General features: G+C 39.1%; 1 protein-coding gene across 1 annotated transcript in view; it reads left to right on the top strand.

Annotated features, from left to right (window-relative positions):
* GLB1 (galactosidase beta 1) overlaps nucleotides 1-19,291 on the top strand; it is a 41,923-nt gene that overhangs the window by 8,867 nt on the left and 13,765 nt on the right. Inside the window, exons 2-11 of the mRNA XM_053948488.1 lie at nucleotides 1,106-1,275; nucleotides 6,851-7,001; nucleotides 7,321-7,381; nucleotides 8,188-8,282; nucleotides 9,526-9,706; nucleotides 10,884-10,942; nucleotides 11,828-11,949; nucleotides 12,030-12,070; nucleotides 12,532-12,644; nucleotides 15,487-15,561. Coding sequence (XP_053804463.1) covers nucleotides 1,106-1,275; nucleotides 6,851-7,001; nucleotides 7,321-7,381; nucleotides 8,188-8,282; nucleotides 9,526-9,706; nucleotides 10,884-10,942; nucleotides 11,828-11,949; nucleotides 12,030-12,070; nucleotides 12,532-12,644; nucleotides 15,487-15,561 — 1,068 coding nt within the window. The remainder of the gene's footprint in view (nucleotides 1-1,105; nucleotides 1,276-6,850; nucleotides 7,002-7,320; nucleotides 7,382-8,187; nucleotides 8,283-9,525; nucleotides 9,707-10,883; nucleotides 10,943-11,827; nucleotides 11,950-12,029; nucleotides 12,071-12,531; nucleotides 12,645-15,486; nucleotides 15,562-19,291) is intronic.

A 19,291-nucleotide genomic window follows, 5' to 3' on the forward strand; every position in this document is an offset into this window, starting at 1 on the left:
TGCATTAGTGCTGTGACTTGTTACAGTGCCTTAGAGTAAAACTGTTTGAAGAATGTGAAGCATCTGCTTGGTGTCTGTAAGGGTGAATAGTTTCCTTCATGGGTACACACAAAACAATTCCATTTTAGTGCAGCATGCCCAGCTGTCAAGACACGGGTTATAAATGAAAGATGAGGAAAAAGTCACATACATTTAAATTGAACAGGAAGTAAGCAGCTGTACATACCTGTGTATGTTCTGCAGCAATAGTTTGCTTGAGGTCTAACAGCCTAGAGTTACTACAGCATCATAATTTCCTATGGAGAATCCCAACCTTTGAGTTACATTTATTCCAGAGCAGTTGATTTGTATTTCTGAACTCTGTGTGGTCCTGATTTTGGAAAGGCCTGACATGCCCATACCTTTGTTGAATCAAGATTTATTTATCTTAATAAAGTAATCTTAAGAATGGGCCCATGTTTGTGGAAACAGAGCATAAAAAGCCTGTGCTGTGCAGCACTTGGCAGCCCCTTGTTTTTCATGTTTCCCTGCCAGCTCCTTGCTGTATCCCCTCATACCTGTTGTTACACATCCACCACACAATTTCACTTGTTCACTGTTGGCAGAATGCTTTGAATTGCTATGTGTATCATGGACATTTTCCACAACATTTTCTAGGTTTTTTTGTAAAATAATGCCTTTTTTGTGGATAGAAGATGCTGTTGTCTTCCTCCTTGGAGTTTGTAGTCTTGAAATGATGGTAAAGTGTTACCACAGTTACTCTGTTTAATGACACTCTAAGGATAGGCATATTGGCTTAGCAATTTCATCCTCCATTTTTCAGGAGGGAGTGTGTTTTCTTTGAGCTATATCTGCTAGTTTCCTTGTTCTTTTATCCTGTGACACATTGCACTGGCTCCCTTTTGCTGATTTGTTGTGCTAAGACTCAGGTGGGCTATAGATAGCTAGAGAAAAGTCATTCACCATCTCTTATTTTAGGTCCATTGTATCTTCTATTGTAGACAACCCACAGATGTTGTATAGCCTGTTCTCTGTGTCTTTCAAGGCTGAGAAAAATTAGAAAAATTATACTGTGTCTTTTTTTTTGTTTTGTTTTTGTGTACAGAATGTACCTGAGAGGAGTTTTGGGATTGATTATGATTCCAACTGCTTTGTCAAGGATGGGAAACCTTTCCGTTACATCTCCGGTAGCATTCACTACTCGCGGGTGCCCTCGTATTACTGGAAAGACCGCCTGCTGAAGATGAAGATGGCAGGGCTTGATGCCATTCAAACGTGAGTAGCTGTTGACTTTCCGAGTGATTTGTGGTCCTGGGAGCTGTATGCGAAGTCATTAAGAGGAATGCTGGCACTGTTACTTGTTTATTATTTTTCCAGTAATATGTGAGGAAGCTCAAGAGAAGTGAAGAGTGGTACAGGATGATTTTTAAACACATAAATGGGGACAGCTGGGCAGGTTGTAACCAGCAGTCTGTTTCGCTGATGATAGGCAACATCTCTGGCTTCACAACCCAGGGTGCAAATGTGACCAGAAAGAAATTGTTGGACTGTGAACTTTAGGAACTATGGAACAATCATGCGTGCTCTGCCTCTGCCAGGGACATTGTACTCTCTGGTCAAAAGGCAGACTAGGTGTGAGGAGACAATAACCTGTTAGTACAGCCTGGGTTGGTATCACCCAGAAGCCTTGAAAATGTTGGTGAAGACTGCAGTAACATTTAAAAGCTATTTCAAGCTATTTCACCAGAAGCATTTAAATTTAGATAAGTGGATGGGAACTAGGTGTACTTCTTTAAAAAAAAAACAACCAAAAAACTTAAACAGCTTTCATTTTTGTGTGTGTGTGTACAAAACCCTTAGTTCATTTTCCTTGTCTTTTCTACCTGGTCGTGTACTTAATTCAACAGATAAAAAGACTTCAGCTTTCTCTTGTTTTTGCCATAGCTTCGTTGACAAGGAAAGTGATGATGTCTAAGGCACCATCTTTTCAGGCAATTGTAATTCCCAGACAGGTTTGTTTTCTTTTCTTAAGTCATTGCAAGGCTTAAAGCTTCTCTTTGAAACCACCTGCTTTTGTGCTGTAAAAAGTTCAGCTTCTTACAGTGCAGAGCCTGTAGGCTCAGTAGGAGTATTGTACCACCACTCCTTTCTCACCCTTGAAATCTGTATTGTTGTTAGACCTGCAAGTTGCATGGTTGCTTTGTACACTTGGGGATGAGACTAGTCAGAGTTAGTAGATGAAGAACAGACAGCACAGAAAGAAAGAAAAGTTGAATTTTTCCAAATTTAGGGTTCTCTATTTTTTTTTTTTTTTTGCATATCTTAAAGACTGTGGCCTGTGTTGGAATGATACAGTCACTCTCTGGTGAGTGGTTTTATGGTTGTTTTTATTGTTTTCTATTAAGGAATCAAGTTCTGTCTTTGCTCACATTAATAAGAGAAATGGGATTAAGTAACACGCTTGCTTAGGACTGGGTTGCTGGATTTGCGCCCAAGTAATTAGTTTTTGCTGAAATAAAAGTAATTTATAGTGGACTAGAAAATTACACCTTTTGATGTTTGGCTTGAAGGTCAGCCTGTGACTGACCCCATGATCAGTGACTCCTATGATCTATAGTGTCTCATACTTCCCTTATGTCTCTGATTAATTTTCCTCCTCCTCCCAACACCTATGTGTTCTCAATGCCCTTTGTTAATTTCCAGCTTTTTCAAACAGTCCCTTTCTTTTTTAAAAAAAATTTAAATTGCCTTTTCATGTCTCTGATGCATCACTGGCATTTTGAGATAGGGATGTTTTTTTTCCATTCCCCTTATCACTGTTGTTCAGTGGCAAAATTGCTGCAGGGCCGGTTTGGGTTTTTTCTTGTTGCTTTCTCCCTCTTCATTTGTGATCTCCCACTAACAAGGTGGGTTTTTTCCTTCTTTCTTTTCTGCTTTTTTCCCTTGTTGAAATCTCTGACTCTGCTTTACTGTTTTGCATTAGTGTCTTTCTGCTGTGCAGAAAGGAGTGAAGATTTGTTGTTTTGCCAGTGCCAACTGATCTCTGTTGGTCTTGGGAAAGCTGAGCTGTGTCTGTTTTGGCACAAAAGGTGCTGTGCAGCTGGCAAATTGTTATGGCAACTGTGGCATTAGGTGTTGTTGCTGGATCACATCGTAACAGCTTTATTAGTCTCCTCTTGCTTTTCTAAGAGCAGACTGAGATTCTTTGACTTTCTCTCCCCTTATTGCTCACGTCTGGATTTTTTCTACTATGGTGAAAGATAAATATAAAAGTGTACTTTTGTACAGAGAGCAGAAAGTGCTCCTGTGCCTTGCATTTTCTACAAGAATCAAATCCATGTGTCTTTCTATTTGACACGAACCACTCTCTCTTTCTCTCCTGATGCTAAAAAAGCATCCCACTGACCAAAGCCCCCTTTTGTTTTTCTTTGAAGTTTGCCAATAATCAAGTCTTACTGCTCTTGATTATTTGAGCTAAAGCTATAAGTATTCATATTACCCCAAAGTAATCCCCTGTGATTTTGTTAAAAAAAATGGAAATTGGTCTATGTGATTGGGTTTTGTTTTCTCTTCTTCTGTATACTCTTTCCTGGATCAGTAATACTGCTAGCAAGGGACAGAGATACAAATTTTGTGAAGTCATTCTGGAATGAATAGGCAGCAGCACTGCCAGACTCTCTGACAGAAAGTGGTAGTTGGACTCCCAATCTTGAGGCCTCATCTGAAGACTGTGATTTTGCTGCTTGTGATTTTTTTCCTGCTATAATTTGAAATATGGGAACCTTCCTTGTTCTTATCAAGGCGTTCCCAGTGAGGTTTATCACTTCAAGGCAAACAGGATCCTTATATTATGGGATTGTGCTTGTAAATACCTTGTGGATAAAACCAACCAGACATGTTCTCCTTCCCGTTCTCTGCAGCCTTTTTTCCAAAAGGCTCTCTGTGCTTTGATGCATCCTTCAGCTCATGGCTGAGGCAGTAGCTCCTCCTGGTCTCTGGAATATGTGAAGTCAGTACATGATTATAATTGTCTGCACCTGGTAACATAAGCAATAACAGAACATGAGAAAACAGATGACAGTAAGCTTGATCTTATATTAAAGCCTAAGTGATCAAGGCTTACCCCTTCTAAAGAGCAGGTTGAAATTTAATGTTGTGGTTGGTATGATGTTCCAGAAGGTGATGAAGGAGGATGCTGAGGAGCTCACTCCCCACCTCAGCAGAAGTGTCTGGTCACACAGGTAACTGTCCTTGTTTTCAGTTTCTGAGCTGTGTCTGCCAGCTGGAAATGGGTACTGGCTGATGAAGACACCTGGAAAGCATGGGAGGTTTGGGGTTTGTTTTGTGCAGAGCAGTTAAACAATTGCCACTAGATGGGGCAGAAGGTGTATACAGAATTCACTGATCAGTGGAGATGCTTCCTGGAAGAATCCACAGTTACCTTTAAAGGCTCATAGAAGGTTGAAGAATGTTGAGCATTTTCTTTGCTTTACTCTATTTGTTGACTAATGAACAGAAATGTGTAAACATGTACAAAGTCCTTCTATGAAGGAGCGACTGTTTAGAATATGGAATATTTAAAATTTAAGCACAAATTACTGTTTCTAAAGACTCATATATGAGTAATTTAACTACCATGCTCATTTATGAAAGTATTACAGTTTATTTAATTTTACACTATTAAAAATCTCACCCTGCTATTACAGAGAGAATTATCTTGTACATTAAGGAAGTTGAAGTGTGATATTTTGCCTGTTGATAATCTCTAAAATAGGAGAGGAAAGCTGTGACTACTAAAGAAAGGACGGTTATAGCATGAAGCTTAGAAATTGTGTGTGAATAGAAAGTAAACTCAAATACAGAATAAATACCATATTTCAAGTTTGAAAAAGGATGAGAGTTTCCTTTATAAGTTCATTATTCTGTAGCTAAAGCAGTACAGGATTGACAATTGACTGTAAATTTTGACAATGGTATGTAACAAATATACTCATTAAAGATAGCAACTTCAGTGGTTTCATTTGAGACCATCACTAGCTGTAGAAAGTATATTGGAGGGTTAAAGTGATTTTTAGACCAGCGTTTAAAATAAATTTTTATCATGATTCATTATATAAAACAACAGTTTCAAATAGGTTTTAAATCGGTTTTGTTCTTATTCTTCTTCCCTTTTTCTCTGCTGCAATCTGCTTTTTTTCCAGTGTTCTGGTCAAGCATGTGACATAAATGAAAACTGTTTCTGGAAGAATTTGTCTGTCTTCTTCCATTTTGAGCAAAAGGGAGCTGGAGAAACTCTTTCATCCTCACCTCAGACAGTGTTAAGTGTATTTAAACATTAAGACTTGTTTCTGAACAAGTCCATAAAACTCTTCAATGAGTATATTTTCACATGGTTCATATATTCATTAAATGCACGTGTAGTTTTGTTTTTTTTACAAGTGAGTTAATTGTGCTTCAGAAACAATTAGAGCAGCTTGACACAGAAATAAAATATACCAGATAGAGGGGGAAATCTACATTTTCATGCCTGAATGCATTGCTTTGACTCCATCCTGGCACTCAAATTTTAAGCTTTATCTTTTGAAACAGAGGCTTAAAATTTTGGCATTTGAGAAGCTATATTATTCACAAGGGTTAAAAGATTATAATTTCTGTTTTTGATGTTCATGTGCATGTCTGTCTGTGTATGACCATTTTAGTAGTGTACTCATGAGAGGGTTCCTGTTTTTCTTCCTTATTGAAAACATTGTTTTAGGGACTTTCTTTCCCTCTTGGGTGGTTTTTACAAAATTAAATGTGGAACATACTAACAAACCCAGGCAGTAAAAAAGTGTTGCCTGAGAGGATCTTTGTTGACTAGACACGGTTTTGGGAATTTAAAAAATTTTTAAGGAATGAGTTTTCACATTCCCTTGAATCCTTGCTCAGGTTGTACTCATCCCTAATTTTAGTCTGTCTGTGCTAGACTGCCACTTAGTACCATGGCAGACAAAATACGGTTGTCAAGCAGGGATCATCAGCTACAACACTGCTCATGGTATTTGGTAGATTACTGTTTCTTTGTTGTCTTGAAAACAAATGGTTTTTTGTTTTTTTTTTTTTATTTCTGTGAGATGTTCTGTGCCGAGGCTGTGGTCTCCTGAGTCCTAGAGTTAGGAGAGAGGTGTTCTTTCAAATGGTGATCTGCTTGTTTGACACCTTTATTACTTAGTTGAAATTAAGCTTTACTTTGTCCAAGCTCTTAACATTTCTTAACTTAATTCTTCTTCCAGTGGTGGTTTTCCAGAACTTGCATTGTTCCTGGTCAATGAAAACTTTTGGGACCTAGATGCAATATCATTTAAGGCTTAGGTGTTTTTCAAGTTCTTTGCAGTGGCAGCAGCATAGGCCTATCAGCTTGGTTGGTGTTCCCTGTGCAAAGCTGGGTGATCCATTCATGAATGGTCATGTGCTGTTTTGTGCTCCTTCTCGGCCCCCTCCTTCACGAGTGGTTTACCACATTCATCTCCTCATCAACCTCCCACCACTATACAGCTGCCAGCTGCCTTGCCAGCTTCAAAACTGTTTATTTCATTTTGGAACAGACATCATGGTTTCAAAATGGCACTACCAGAACTTGTTCTTGCTCTGACAGGGAGCAGACATAACCCTAATTTCAGTATTAATTTTAATGCCTTCTGCCATATGAAATACCTGACAGAAGAAAGGCCAGAGAGTTACTCCTGTCTTTTAGTGATCCAAATGATCAGCAGCATTACTGATCTCTGGGGCATGTAGTGCAAATGGTTGTTTTCCAGAATTCTGGTTTAGTCTCAGTTTCTTAATGGAAGGTGATTTTCTCTCTTAATAGGTATGTCCCATGGAACTACCACGAACCACAGATGGGCACATATGACTTTTTTGGTGGCAAAGATCTAGAGTATTTTCTGCAGCTTGCCAATGACACTGGATTGCTTGTTATCCTGAGAGCTGGACCTTACATCTGTGCAGAATGGGACATGGTATACAACCTTTCGTAACAGCTCACTTCTAGGGTAAATCTAGTGCAAGTATTTCTTAAAGTAGACAGACTTACTCATTGATGTACCCTTAGACAAGAGTCTTGGTTTAGTGTGTTAAAATCCATGCATCCTAAGTAACTTCTTACAATACAAACTTACTAGTTTGTGGCTTTTTTTTTTGTTTGTTTTGTTTTGTTTTGTTAGGAATTATTACTTTTTTGTAGAAAATCAGTTTTCCTGTCTCAGTATATGTCTTGACAAGAGGCTAAATTCTTCTTAGGTTTCCTAAATATGTCATTGTTTCCCTTTCTTTTCCCAGGGAGGTCTTCCTGCATGGCTTTTGGAAAAGAAATCTATTGTTCTCAGGTCTTCTGATTCAGGTAGAGACATCAAAAAAGGCCATTAAACATATACTGTAGCAGCAAGGCAACTTTCTGTTTGAGGCCATTACTAGATAATTCATATTTCAGCTCAAGTTTTCTTGTGAGTAAAATCTTCAATACTTTTAGTTAGAAGTGTGCATTCAAAAATGTGTAGAACAATCAAAGTAGGGGAGAAAGTTTCCAAGGTATTGTCAAGTCAGTGCCAAGAGGGGAATCATTGTCACCATTGAGGAGAAGACTGCTTCAGCTTTGAGGTTTTTGGATTTGCCACAGCCACTCATAATGGGGATCCTTCTGGGCTGGTCAGTGTGCAATCCAGAATGAGTTACAGCATTCTCATGTGCTCCTGTTTAAGAACCAGACATGGAAGAATAAGATGAGACAGGAGGTTAATGTGTTTATTGGAGTGAATGTAGGGGATGAATATATAGATATCATATCCAACTTCCATTCTGCTGATTGTGGTTAAGTTATGTATTTAAAAAATAGTACATAGATCAGCAGTTGAATCTGTCTTCCAGTCGAAATGTACTAGGACAACCTATGAGATGTAATGAAGTCCTTTTGATAATTTTCTAAGTTCATCAATATTTAAATGTTTTATTTTTTAGTAAACTGTACTGGAAGCATTTATGAACAAGTAGAAGAGCACATTTGTTCATGTATAAGAGCAATCTGTTCATTAAATGCTATTCATAATTTATATAATTAGAATCTTACATAAGGATGGCCCATATGTAATTAAAAACAAAATTAGAAAAAGGCAGAAAAGTTGTGAAACATGCATACTTTGTGTATCACAGATTACCTGGAAGCGGTAGAGAGATGGATGGGTGTCCTTTTGCCAAAGATGAGGCCTTATCTCTATCAAAATGGAGGCCCAATCATCATGGTGCAGGTAACGTTCTGAAAATCAGATGAGCCCAAGCAGCATGAATGCTTATACTGCTCTTGCAGACATACCATGGGTCTTGGCTGGTGGTGTCACAGGTATTTCTTACATTTCCGATAGCTGCAAGATTTTGATGAAATACCTTATCCTAAAGAGCTGAATCCACTGTTTCTAGGATTTAGAGAGCCCTCATCTGCTCTGTCAAAGTTGTTTCCCACAGCTGTATAAAGCAATAGAGGGAACTTGTGTAGCTTTTTACATCTGAGGTTTGTAGCAATTCTCACATAAAGATGAAATACATACAGTTGCCTGAAACAATCTGACAGGAAAAAGGGGAATAAGAATACCCTTAGATAGAAGCAAAAGCAGTATGGAGTAAGCCTAATTTAGCACCTAACTTAAATTGTAAATGTTTCAGGACACAATTTTGTATGTTCATGGTGAGTAGCTTCTGTCCTAAACTCCTTCCAGATAGATATGTGAGAGTGATTGTCCTATATTTGTAGTATTGATCATAACAAAGTATTGATCATTTATTTCAATTTCTTTGAACTCCCTGACTGGCACAGGATGGGATAAGAGATCCTTCTTGTAATATGCCCAAGATAATTTTGTTGAACAGTGTGTTTTGTCTGTTGAGTAGAAGCACTGGGCAAAATTATTCTTTGGCAGAAATAGGATGCTTTTAACAGGATTTTCAGAAATAACCTTCAGGATTGGAACCTATTGGATCTGAAGCTGAAAAGTTCATCTCCTTGGAAAAGGGGAAAGATGCATACCTCTCAGTAGTAGCACAGTTGTTCTCCCTTAAGTCCTTTTGAGTCCAGGTCAGGGCTTTGTGGTTCATGTGAGCCCTTTGTAGATGTCTCTGTTCTGAATGTCCAGTTTTGTTGTAGTTTTGATCATTTCACAACCTGTTCTATGGTTTTATTGGTCTGCTCAGTAGGTGGGTTATAGATCTCAAATTTTAATAGAGACTGTATTATGATCACTATAGCTAAGTAGATACTTTGGAGGGGGGGTGGAATTTTGCAGGAAAATGGCTTAGCTCTGCACAATGATGGCTCCACTGTAAAATACAGGTGAGAGGAATGAGTCTTGTCTTCTCATACTCCTCAGATCTAGAGTTAAAATGACATTTTCAACATTGCTATCAAAGGAAGAAGAGGGTTGAACTTGTGCTTTCTGTTTTGTTATCAGATGCAGACTGAATTTGGTATGGCTTTACTGACTTGCTTTTACTCTGCAGGTGGAGAATGAGTATGGAAGCTACTTTGCTTGTGACTACAACTACCTGCGCTTCCTTCTGAGGCTCTTTCGCCTGCATCTTGGGGATGAGGTGGTGCTCTTCACAACTGATGGTGCAAGCCAGTTTCACTTAAAATGTGGGGCTCTCCAGGGTCTTTATGCAACGGTGGACTTTGCTCCAGGTTGGAGAGTACTGTTTGATTCCAAAAATTCTGAGTTCTGTGTGTTTGTGGCAAGACAAACTGACTTGACTGCTTGCCAACATGCCTGCTTTGTTTAAATGGGGTAACGGGTATTTATGTGTATTTGACATACAAGAATCACCCATGAGCACCCAGTTAGAAAGTCATAATCATTTCCTTGCATCTTGAAATCACGAGTAGCCAATTTACACTGCTTATAGCATATATCTCCTAAAAATTTGCAATAATAATTAGCATTGATTCCTTGTATTTTTTTAATATTCCTTTTTGGTGTTGGGGTTTTTTAATGTCCTCTGTCTGTCCTGGAATCCAGACATCCAAATACATTTCTTTTTACACCAAAGGTTATTAGAAAAAAAAAAATACTGTTGAAGATCATCATTGGAAATGTGCACACTGCTACAATTTGCTGTGATATAGGTCTGAAGAATGGCTAAGCATTAGTAGTGTGATCAGAGAGTACCCTTTTGATAGGAGCGTTAAGGATTTAAATGATTGTGTACTGCATGGACTTGACAAAATAGGCTTAAGGCACAAGAAACAGACTCCAAGACAGATATTTTAATTTTTTTTTGTTGTGCAGCCTCTTCTGTACATTATTCTCTCTACAGCCAAACACATGTGCTTCACATGGATCTGTTTTCTTGCAAGTTGAATGAAATTGTGGATGTCTTCATGTGTATCTTCTATGCAATGGTGAGCCACTCACCAGAGTAGCTGTTTCCAGCCTCTGTGTCTTGAGCCACTAGGAGTGATCAAAAGTGAAACACCTCTTTAGAGATTGCCTGGTTTCTACTCTTCCCCGTAGCCTTGGTAACATAACTCCAGACTTAGACTTTCCAATGATCAATAGCAATTCTGACACATCTCAGATTTCTTTGTGCCAGGATGTAATTTCTGAGAAAAGCTGGGTTTTCAAAAGATGTGTCTCAAAAGCAAAGACATGTACACAAGCATATATGTACATGTATATTTAAAATAAGTTTTGCAAGTTAAACATCAAAATCAAAAATATTGATTCCTATGTTTGCTGGAGTAGCTTTCTTGTCATGATTTTTGCTAGGCTGAAAGGGAGATAAGACACTAATTTCAATAAAATGACAGACCCAGAAAATCATGCATATAGCAATTCAATTTTATTTCTTTCTGTTTACAGGTGGCAATGTTACAGCAGCATTCTTAGCTCAAAGGAGCAGTGAACCTAAGGGCCCTTTGGTATGTGTTTTCATTTAAACTTTTTGTATCATGTCTAATCTTGAAGTTGTTAATCAGAGAGGGGTTGACAGCAGTGCATTGAACAATTTTAGGGACCTGTTGACAAAGACATAACTTCCAAGTCAGAAAAAGTGAATAGAGGAGCTTCTCTGTGTGTTTGTCAAATCCACATTATCTGTTGTTCTGCAAATGCTATTTTAGTCTCAAAAAGTAATGATTTTGCTTCAGTAGCTTTTCTTGCTAAGACAAATGTTTACAAAGCAGCGGAAACGCTAAGGATGGTTAGACAAGTTAGTGAGATATGTGTGTAGGTAAAAGTTAAAAGCAGAATTAAAAGGGCAGATTAGAAGTTGCTTCCTGTTTTCAGCTACCGTAGAGGTTTTATACAAGCTATAGTGGGATTTGAGAACACTGGAAGCCATTTTGACAAAGGGAAAAGGCCCATTGAGGGTACAAGATTATCTCTGTGCTAAGGAGTTGTTTAGAAAGCAATTTGAAGTATTTTTCATTACATCCAGTTTGTGTATGCTATTCTGCAAAGAATATGTTGGTTCCATCATTTATTTGAATGCCAAGCATCTGAAACACATCCTTGTTGCCAGGTTCCCAGGAAATCCATACTCTTTGATGCTTAAGCAATTGTTTTCAAAATGTCCCTGTAAATTTATTGAAACAATCCTTTAATTTCCTTTGACTTGTAGTCTGCTGAAAAGGACTGATTTATTATGTACTTTGCTGTATTTATAGTAGTTTGAAAATGGCTCAGATTAGTCAGGGTGCCTTTTTTTCCTTCCCTTTTACAGTTAGGAACCGTAATTCAGATTGCATTCTGTTCTTGTTCCCTCTTCATGTTTTCCCTTCCTCTTTTGCCCTTCCTCCTTTCAGGTTAATTCTGAGTTTTATACTGGATGGTTGGATCACTGGGGGCACCGTCATTCTGTTGTGCCCGCACAAGCTATAGCTAAAACACTTAATGAAATCCTGGCATGTGGTGCTAATGTTAACCTGTAAGTCTGTGTTCAGTAGAGCTTAATTTTGGGGGGATTTCTTTTCCCAGTTCAGAAAACCTGATTTTTTTTCTTTTTAGGTACATGTTTATAGGTGGGACTAACTTTGCCTATTGGAATGGTAAGAAATTATTTAAGTTATACTAATGGTGGTGGGGACCAGTTTATGAATTAAGTAGTTATGTATTTTGTGAAAGAATAAGCTGTGCCTACTTGCACATGGCAAAGGACACGACTGCACTAGCTGTTCTTTGTTTATTGCCAACATGCTATACCAAACCCACATGGTATTTGTCTTTTCCAAGGCTATTTCTGCTTCACTCAGTGCTGTGAAACAGTTGGAATACAGATAAATGTGTTTCTCTTCAGAATATTTCACAGAGTGGTGTAAGCTCACAAGGACATTGTCCTCCTTCAGGAACAGTTTTTTATGCCAAATCCCAAACATCAAGACCTACACTGAATCTAAAAATGTAGCAAAATATGGCTGTAATTGGAAAGAATTCTGACAGTTGATATCTTTGGAAAAAAAACATCTCTTCCACTGTTTTTATTGCTTTTTCTTTTTTCCTCCTCCCCTAGGTGCTAATATGCCTTATATGCCTCAGCCCACTAGTTATGACTATGATGCTCCCCTGAGCGAGGCAGGAGACCTGACAGAAAAGTATTTTGCCTTGAGAAAAGTCATTGGTATGGTGAGTGTCCCCAGGACATTTTTAGAATGGTTCTTTGAAACATCCCAGGTGTACTCCAAACTCTTGTTCTTGTGTTGATGTAAGTTACTCCTCAATGTACTCTTTTCTGCAGTTGGGAGAAGTGAAATACAACAAGACAATTAGGCCAACCTAACTGTTTCTCGTTACAAAAAGCAAAAGATCTTGCACCTCTCTAGCTATTCTTTCTGTCCCAATGGCTTCCTCCTTCCCTTTAGAGGAGAGGATACTGGTGTAGGTCTGACACCAACATGGTTCAGCTCACCTTTTTTGCTGTATTTGTTTTCTCACAAGGTCAGTAAGGTGAATCAGCTCACTCAGTCAGATGAGAGCCAGTGCTGCCACAGAGGGAACAGAGGGAGGTGGGAAGGGTTTGTCTGGGAGTAGAAATGGAGGAGGAGGGTACAGAGCTTTTTCCTTGCAGCATCAGTCAGGTTAGGCTGATGACCTGATGTCAGCCCAATTTGTGCTGCAGTTTAGTGCTTTGGCTGTCTGTCCCAACCTTCATGTTAAGGTTTTGGGCCTCTGAGAAAGACCAGGTTTAGTCAAAAGAACACATCTTGGTTTTGTGTTTTCACAAACTGCAGCTAGTGGGTGGGGCCAGCTTTGCCTTGCTGTAAAAATGCACAGTGTCTCCACAAACTGGAGGTTGAAGTAGAACATGGAACCTGTGTCTGGGTTTTGAATAGCCTTGCGTTGGAGGCTGTTCAGATGAGGCTTAAAAACAGGTTCCATGTGAATCCCAAGGCTCAGGCTTGTAGTTGCTATCCTGTTGCATACCAGCAACATTCCTATTCAATAGAAGACATTTTTATACTGATAGTAGATCTCCCAAAGCTGTACTACACTTTCTCTAGAGTTGAGAATGCCTTTATCTCTGTAACTGTGGAAGGCCTGCTGTGGATTTTTTTTTCTTCAATTTCACCATTATCCCTAAGCCTGATGGGATAAATTGATGGGATAATTTTGACGGCCTTTCCAAGGGGAGTTTCCTGTCTTGATACAGCTTTTCTCACCAGAGAAATCCACAAACTTCCTGATTTTGAATTGTTTTCTTCAAGGTGCCAGACCCCTCTCTGAGATGTAAGTAGTATTCTAGTGCAGTGAGAGAGCCTTGATAAGATGTGAAATGTTCACTACAATCTCAGGTGTTTTGGGTCATTTTTTGGTGTGGTTGGTTTGTTTCTTACTTTGCATGTCCATAGATTTTCAGTGAAGTTTTCCTGCCACTGCTGTGGATTCTAAACCTGTAACAATTGATCTACTCAGTTGCAGTTTGAGGTGAACGTGGTGAAAGAAAATACAGTTACCTGTAACAAATGACTGTGTTCAACATATTAGCTGTGCTGCAAGGATAACATTAAAGTCTTCCTTTACAGTTTCCATTAGTTAAAAAAATGTAATGAAGAATTTCAGTCTACAGTTTCTTTCAATTGCTGACAGCATTATTTTAATTTTTACTATTGGAACTGAAATTTCCTGTTTTTGATTTCTCCTCTTGGGTGAATACAACTTTTGTTTTCTTTAAATCTGGATATCTTGATTGTGTTCCAGTACAAAGGAGAAGAAATTAACTTTTTACCTGAAATGTATATCAGGCTTTCATCCATCCATAAGTGACACTTGACAGGGTAGCACTGGGAATTTATTGCTGTGATCTGTTAAAAACAAAACACAAAGCCTCCAGCTAAACCAAAAACCCCTTCAGCCCCTAATCAAGTTTATTTTAAAAAAACCCTAACAAGGTAAGCACTCCAAAGTCACCAAATCTGCAGATAGAGACACTCTTCACAAGGTTGGTCTTTTGTACATGTGTATTAAAATGTAGTCTTGGATTGTTTGTTCACATGGCTATCTCATCTGCAGAAGTTTTTTCTCTAATATGCAGACAGGCCACGTCTAGTTAATGAAAGAACAGATGGGAAAAGTGGCTATTAAATAATGGCAGGAGGACAAGAAGAGGATGATGGTGAGGAAAAGAAGGTTGTAGGCACAGAAAGGAGAAGGCCAAGGTACTGGGCAGAAAGCCGCTGTCTAGTCTGCCACACCTCAAAGATGTCCAGGAAAGTAGTGAGTGAGTGGAGGCCCTTCATCCCTTCTCTCTGCTGATTTCTGGTGATTATTCTTAAAAGTATAGGACAAGAAGCAACCAGAAGTAGATGGGTGGTCAGAGCATTTCTTTGTCATGTTTTCCCTGTGACTGACTGACTGTCTAGAACAGGAACAGAGGGAAGCTAAAGGTGGGACCCCAGGGGTTCATGGAGCTGTGGTCTTCAGGCCTGTTTCTCAAAGACCCCAGCCCAGGTAGTAATGGAGTAGCAGGTGGTGGTGGTGGAATATCGTAACACTGAAAGGAAAGGCACAAGAGGCTAGTAATTCTTATAAGGAAGTGTTGCTCACAAAGGGTCAGATGGAAATACTGTCTTACAGATTTGTAAAGGTTCACTCAAGCTCCCATGAAGTGGGGAGAGGACTGCAGAAAAGCTGTGGAAGAGAGTAACTCAGGCTGTAGCCACAGGAGGGCTCCAAGGGCACTGGGAATTTTGCTAGTTCACTTTGTTCATTATGCTTTTTACCTTTACCTAATCTTGAATAGTTATTAATTTTTTTCACCATATGTGATCAAGTAAGATTTTTTATTAAAAAAAAAAAATCCATCTTAAGACTAGATGCAGCTGTAACCTTTAGGGAAATTATTTACTTTTAGCCAAAGTTATAATTTTGTAACTTGGAAAGTGTAAAGTGAGAATTAAATTAAAGTGTGTTTGTATTTAACTTGTGTGTGTGTCTGTGTGTTTGTGTCTTTTTCTCTTTCTCTTTCTAGTATAAGCAGTTACCAGAAGGTCTTATCCCTCCAACAACACCCAAATTTGCATACGGGAAGGTTCACTTGCAGAAGGTAAATTAACATCTGTGGTACACTGTGTATCTTTTCATAATGCTCTCTGTTTGCTTTTTATAAAAAATATTTATGAGGGTGTCGCAACAGGCTCTAGATATCCTACAAAATAAAGAGAAAAACCTTGAAAGCAAACTTTGAGGAAGAAGGGATCAGAGTTTGGGAGTTAGATGCCCATATTAGAAAATTATCAAATGCAGCTTACCTGGCTGAAAAAAGATCGTGTTTACAATATGCAGTATGTGCCTGAATCTTTGCTGAACTGAAATGAATGTATTATTAACACAACAGATTCATAGTTGGTAAAGATAACTCATGTATCAGTAATGTAGCTGGGGGAATGTTACCATGAGATTTACAACAAAGTGTTTCTGTAGCTGGTGATACCTCTAAAGTGGAAGGAAAAGTAGGATATACGTATTTTAAATACTTCCAGGCATTCAGATTTTGAATGTGGAACATTTTTGATAAATTTGAAAATCTTATTGATAAAGTTCCTGACAAGATCTGTAGCTGATGAGAGAAATTAAATCAGTTTCCTGCTGAGGGAAAAGCACATGGAACTAAGCACTCAGAACCCAGCCTTGTCTGACAATAGTGGTGTACCTGGTCAGCTCACAAGTATCTGGGGTTTGACTGTAGTACCATTGTTTTAGGACCAAGGACAATTTTTTGTGAGATACATTTGAGAACTAGGATCCTGCAGTGAGTGAAGTGGATGGTTTAATGGGCAGCAGAGAAGACAACAGATATGAATTTGGCCGTATTCTTTCTGCTGGGCACAGATGAGTTTTGAGATGGAGGATTACTGCAGTTTATGTGCTGGATACCTTAACTCCTAATGCTCTGATTTCATACTTTGTAATTTCAATTCGGCAGTTATTTTTCCAGTTAATGATGTATCTCATCTCTGATGTATCTCATCTCATTTTGCAGCTGAAGCATTGCAAAATTTAGTAGTGATAAGGCTTTGCAGGCGTTTTCAAGTCATTCCGCTCAAGTGGTGGGCAGAAGTACTTTTTGCATAAAAGTGGTTATCTGTGAAGTTGAAAGAGATCTATATCACTTTCAACAATCTTTGAGTGTCTTCTTCCCATATGAGGTTTCACTGAACTGGCAGTAGTGACTAATTATAGGCTCTTATCGCTACACCCACCACTGTGGCTGCTGTCTTTGGTTGCGAGCACTTGGCAGCCCAGTTAATCAGATATTGATTCTCCCATCTTGTCATGGGTCATGGCTCTCAGATAAGGCTGTCCAGTTTCAGCAGAATGAAGAACTTTCTCTTTCATGCCTTCAAGAAATGAGTGCTGCTGGACTCTCACAAGTGTCAGATGACCAAACTTGCTCAAATATTGCATCTTTCATCTGACCTGCACCTTCTACACTTTGTGAGTTTTTGAGAGGAAGTGTTTCACTCTCCAGGCATCAGTTTTAGAAATGCAGATGGCATGTCTAAACTGCCACATGTAAGGTTCCTGTCATGCCTGTACATATACGGCCATCTGCACTGAGAGGCTCTGGAACTGTTTTCTGTGAAGAAAGCTGCCTTTTGCCCTGTGGCCCACTGCTTAGCTTCAGTAGCAGTTTGCTCTGCTGGGTCACCCTGCAACACAAGACAAGTCTCCAATCACAGAGGGTTTATTCTGTGCCAGCCCAAATCTGCCTTCCCAACTCCATTCTAGCCCCAGCTGGAACCAGTTCCAATGCCCCAGCTGGAACCAGTTGTGTGAAGAAGCCTTAATGTATTTTGGTGAATATCAGAGAGGGAATATTCTAAACAATAGCGCTTAGCTTTGGTAGCCATAAACTTCCTAGCTATGTCATTTGCAGTGACAGTCAGTGCTAACACAGGTACTGTGTGGGTCTCCACTCTGCAGCTGAGGTCTAGCAGCCTGCTAAGTCTGCTCTGGAGGGCATCGAATCTACTCCAGTGAACCAACTCCCCTGACACTTTTGCAGAAAGGATGAGAGAAAAGAGACTCTGGAGTATTTTCAGGGGTCATATGATGTACTTTACAGAGGTGCATGTAACCAGAGCAGGATGTTCTCTATCTCTTTTTTCCTTAAGATATTCTGTGGCAGTTCAGTCCTTAAGTACCAGTTCCCCTGATGAGACAATTGTTCATTTTGAGCTATTGATTTATTTTAAAGAATCCTCCTGAGTGAAAAAAAGTACAGTTTATTAAAAGATGCTGGAAACACTGACATGGCTATGTAAGAGCAAAGGCAGAAAAGCAGGTGATATGGAAAAAATCTTGTTGGATAGATGTAAAAGAGAAGTGTTGAAGATGGGGAATGAGGGCAAGCAAAGGCAGAACCACAGTAGCTGGGCTCCAAAAGTGTGAACAAGATGATAGGTTTTAAGTATTTAAGCCCCAGAACTTGGGAAGCATTCTTTCCAGAGGGGAGTAAATGATTCTTAGTTCCTGCACATGACTGTGCCCGCTTGTGAGCTGGTGGTAGTTTCTGGTTACCAGAAACTTGGGGGGCCCTGAGAAGTACTTGATCACAAGGAAGTGCTTGCCCTAGCACAGCAGCCTCCAGACTTAAAAGTCCTGGAGAAGTCTTCAGTTCTTAGGATGTGGAGTAGCAGGCAGTGCTGGTGTGTGTTGGGGCTAGAAAGGGGTTAAGCAAACAGGATACTACCTGTAGTTGATATTCCCTTTGCAGCTATTTAGTTTCTTTTTTCTTTCATGCTTGACTTTACACTTGGGTTTTGAAGACTTTGCTCTGGAGGTTTAAAAATATTGGGTTTTTTTTTAGCAGTCATCTGTTGTTTTACAGGTTGTTTTTAAAAGTTCCTGACAATATTTGTAATTTTTAAGTTTACTGTTAAATTTCTCTTGTGGTACTGATTATCCACTAAGTAGCAGTCAACAGGGATTTGCAGCAGGACCAGATCTTGTTTTGAAGATTTTTTTTGTATGTACCACTGAAGACTGAAAAGCTGAACAAAAATTAACTACTGAAGTTTCAAAGAAACAAGCTTCTACTGATCCCTAAGTGAATCATACATGGTTGACCCATATTCAGAATAGAAGCCCCTTTGGTAGCAGGGACTTAAAAAAAAAAAAGTCAAACAGGCACATGTACAAGCTGCTAATACTCAGGTCAGCAAGGCACAGAGCAGCATTCGTTGCCACTTAGTAGCTCATTCAAGTGATGACCATGTCTTAATGCTGCTTGTATTCATTTCAGGTTTTGCTGTCCACCTAGGGGTAAGAATATTAATGCCCATAGGATTGTTCAATTCTATAAATTACCTATGTCAGTGTTTGTGCATCTCTTGCTTCACAGCTCTTGTTGAAGACCTGGTAGCTAAATCTGTCCTGTGTTTTGCTGTAACATTACTGGCTCCCTTGGAGGAGCACAAGATAAGGAGTGGACCATGTATGCAGTCTGGAATGTTTGGGAAATTTTACTGTATGAAAGAGGATTGCTATTTTAGGTATAACTTTTAAACTGAAAACATAAGAGCAAACTACTTTGATCAAAATTTTGCAGCCATGTTTGACCAGCAATCTTCTTGCCCAAGTGAACATGCTTAGCTAGTAAGGGTGACCCAGCCTCCAGATAGTGTTGGTGTTACCTTTTATATACTTATGGCATCCTTTTACTTGCTTGTTCCTAGCTAGAGTTTAGACAAGCTCATTTCAGAAGTCTGTTTAGATCTGTGTCTACATGGTTGTTGTGGTTTAATCCTGGTAGGCAGCTGAGCACCATGCAG

This window comes from Vidua chalybeata, chromosome 1, assembly GCF_026979565.1.
Source record: "Vidua chalybeata isolate OUT-0048 chromosome 1, bVidCha1 merged haplotype, whole genome shotgun sequence".
Taxonomy (NCBI): Eukaryota; Metazoa; Chordata; class Aves; order Passeriformes; family Viduidae; genus Vidua; species Vidua chalybeata.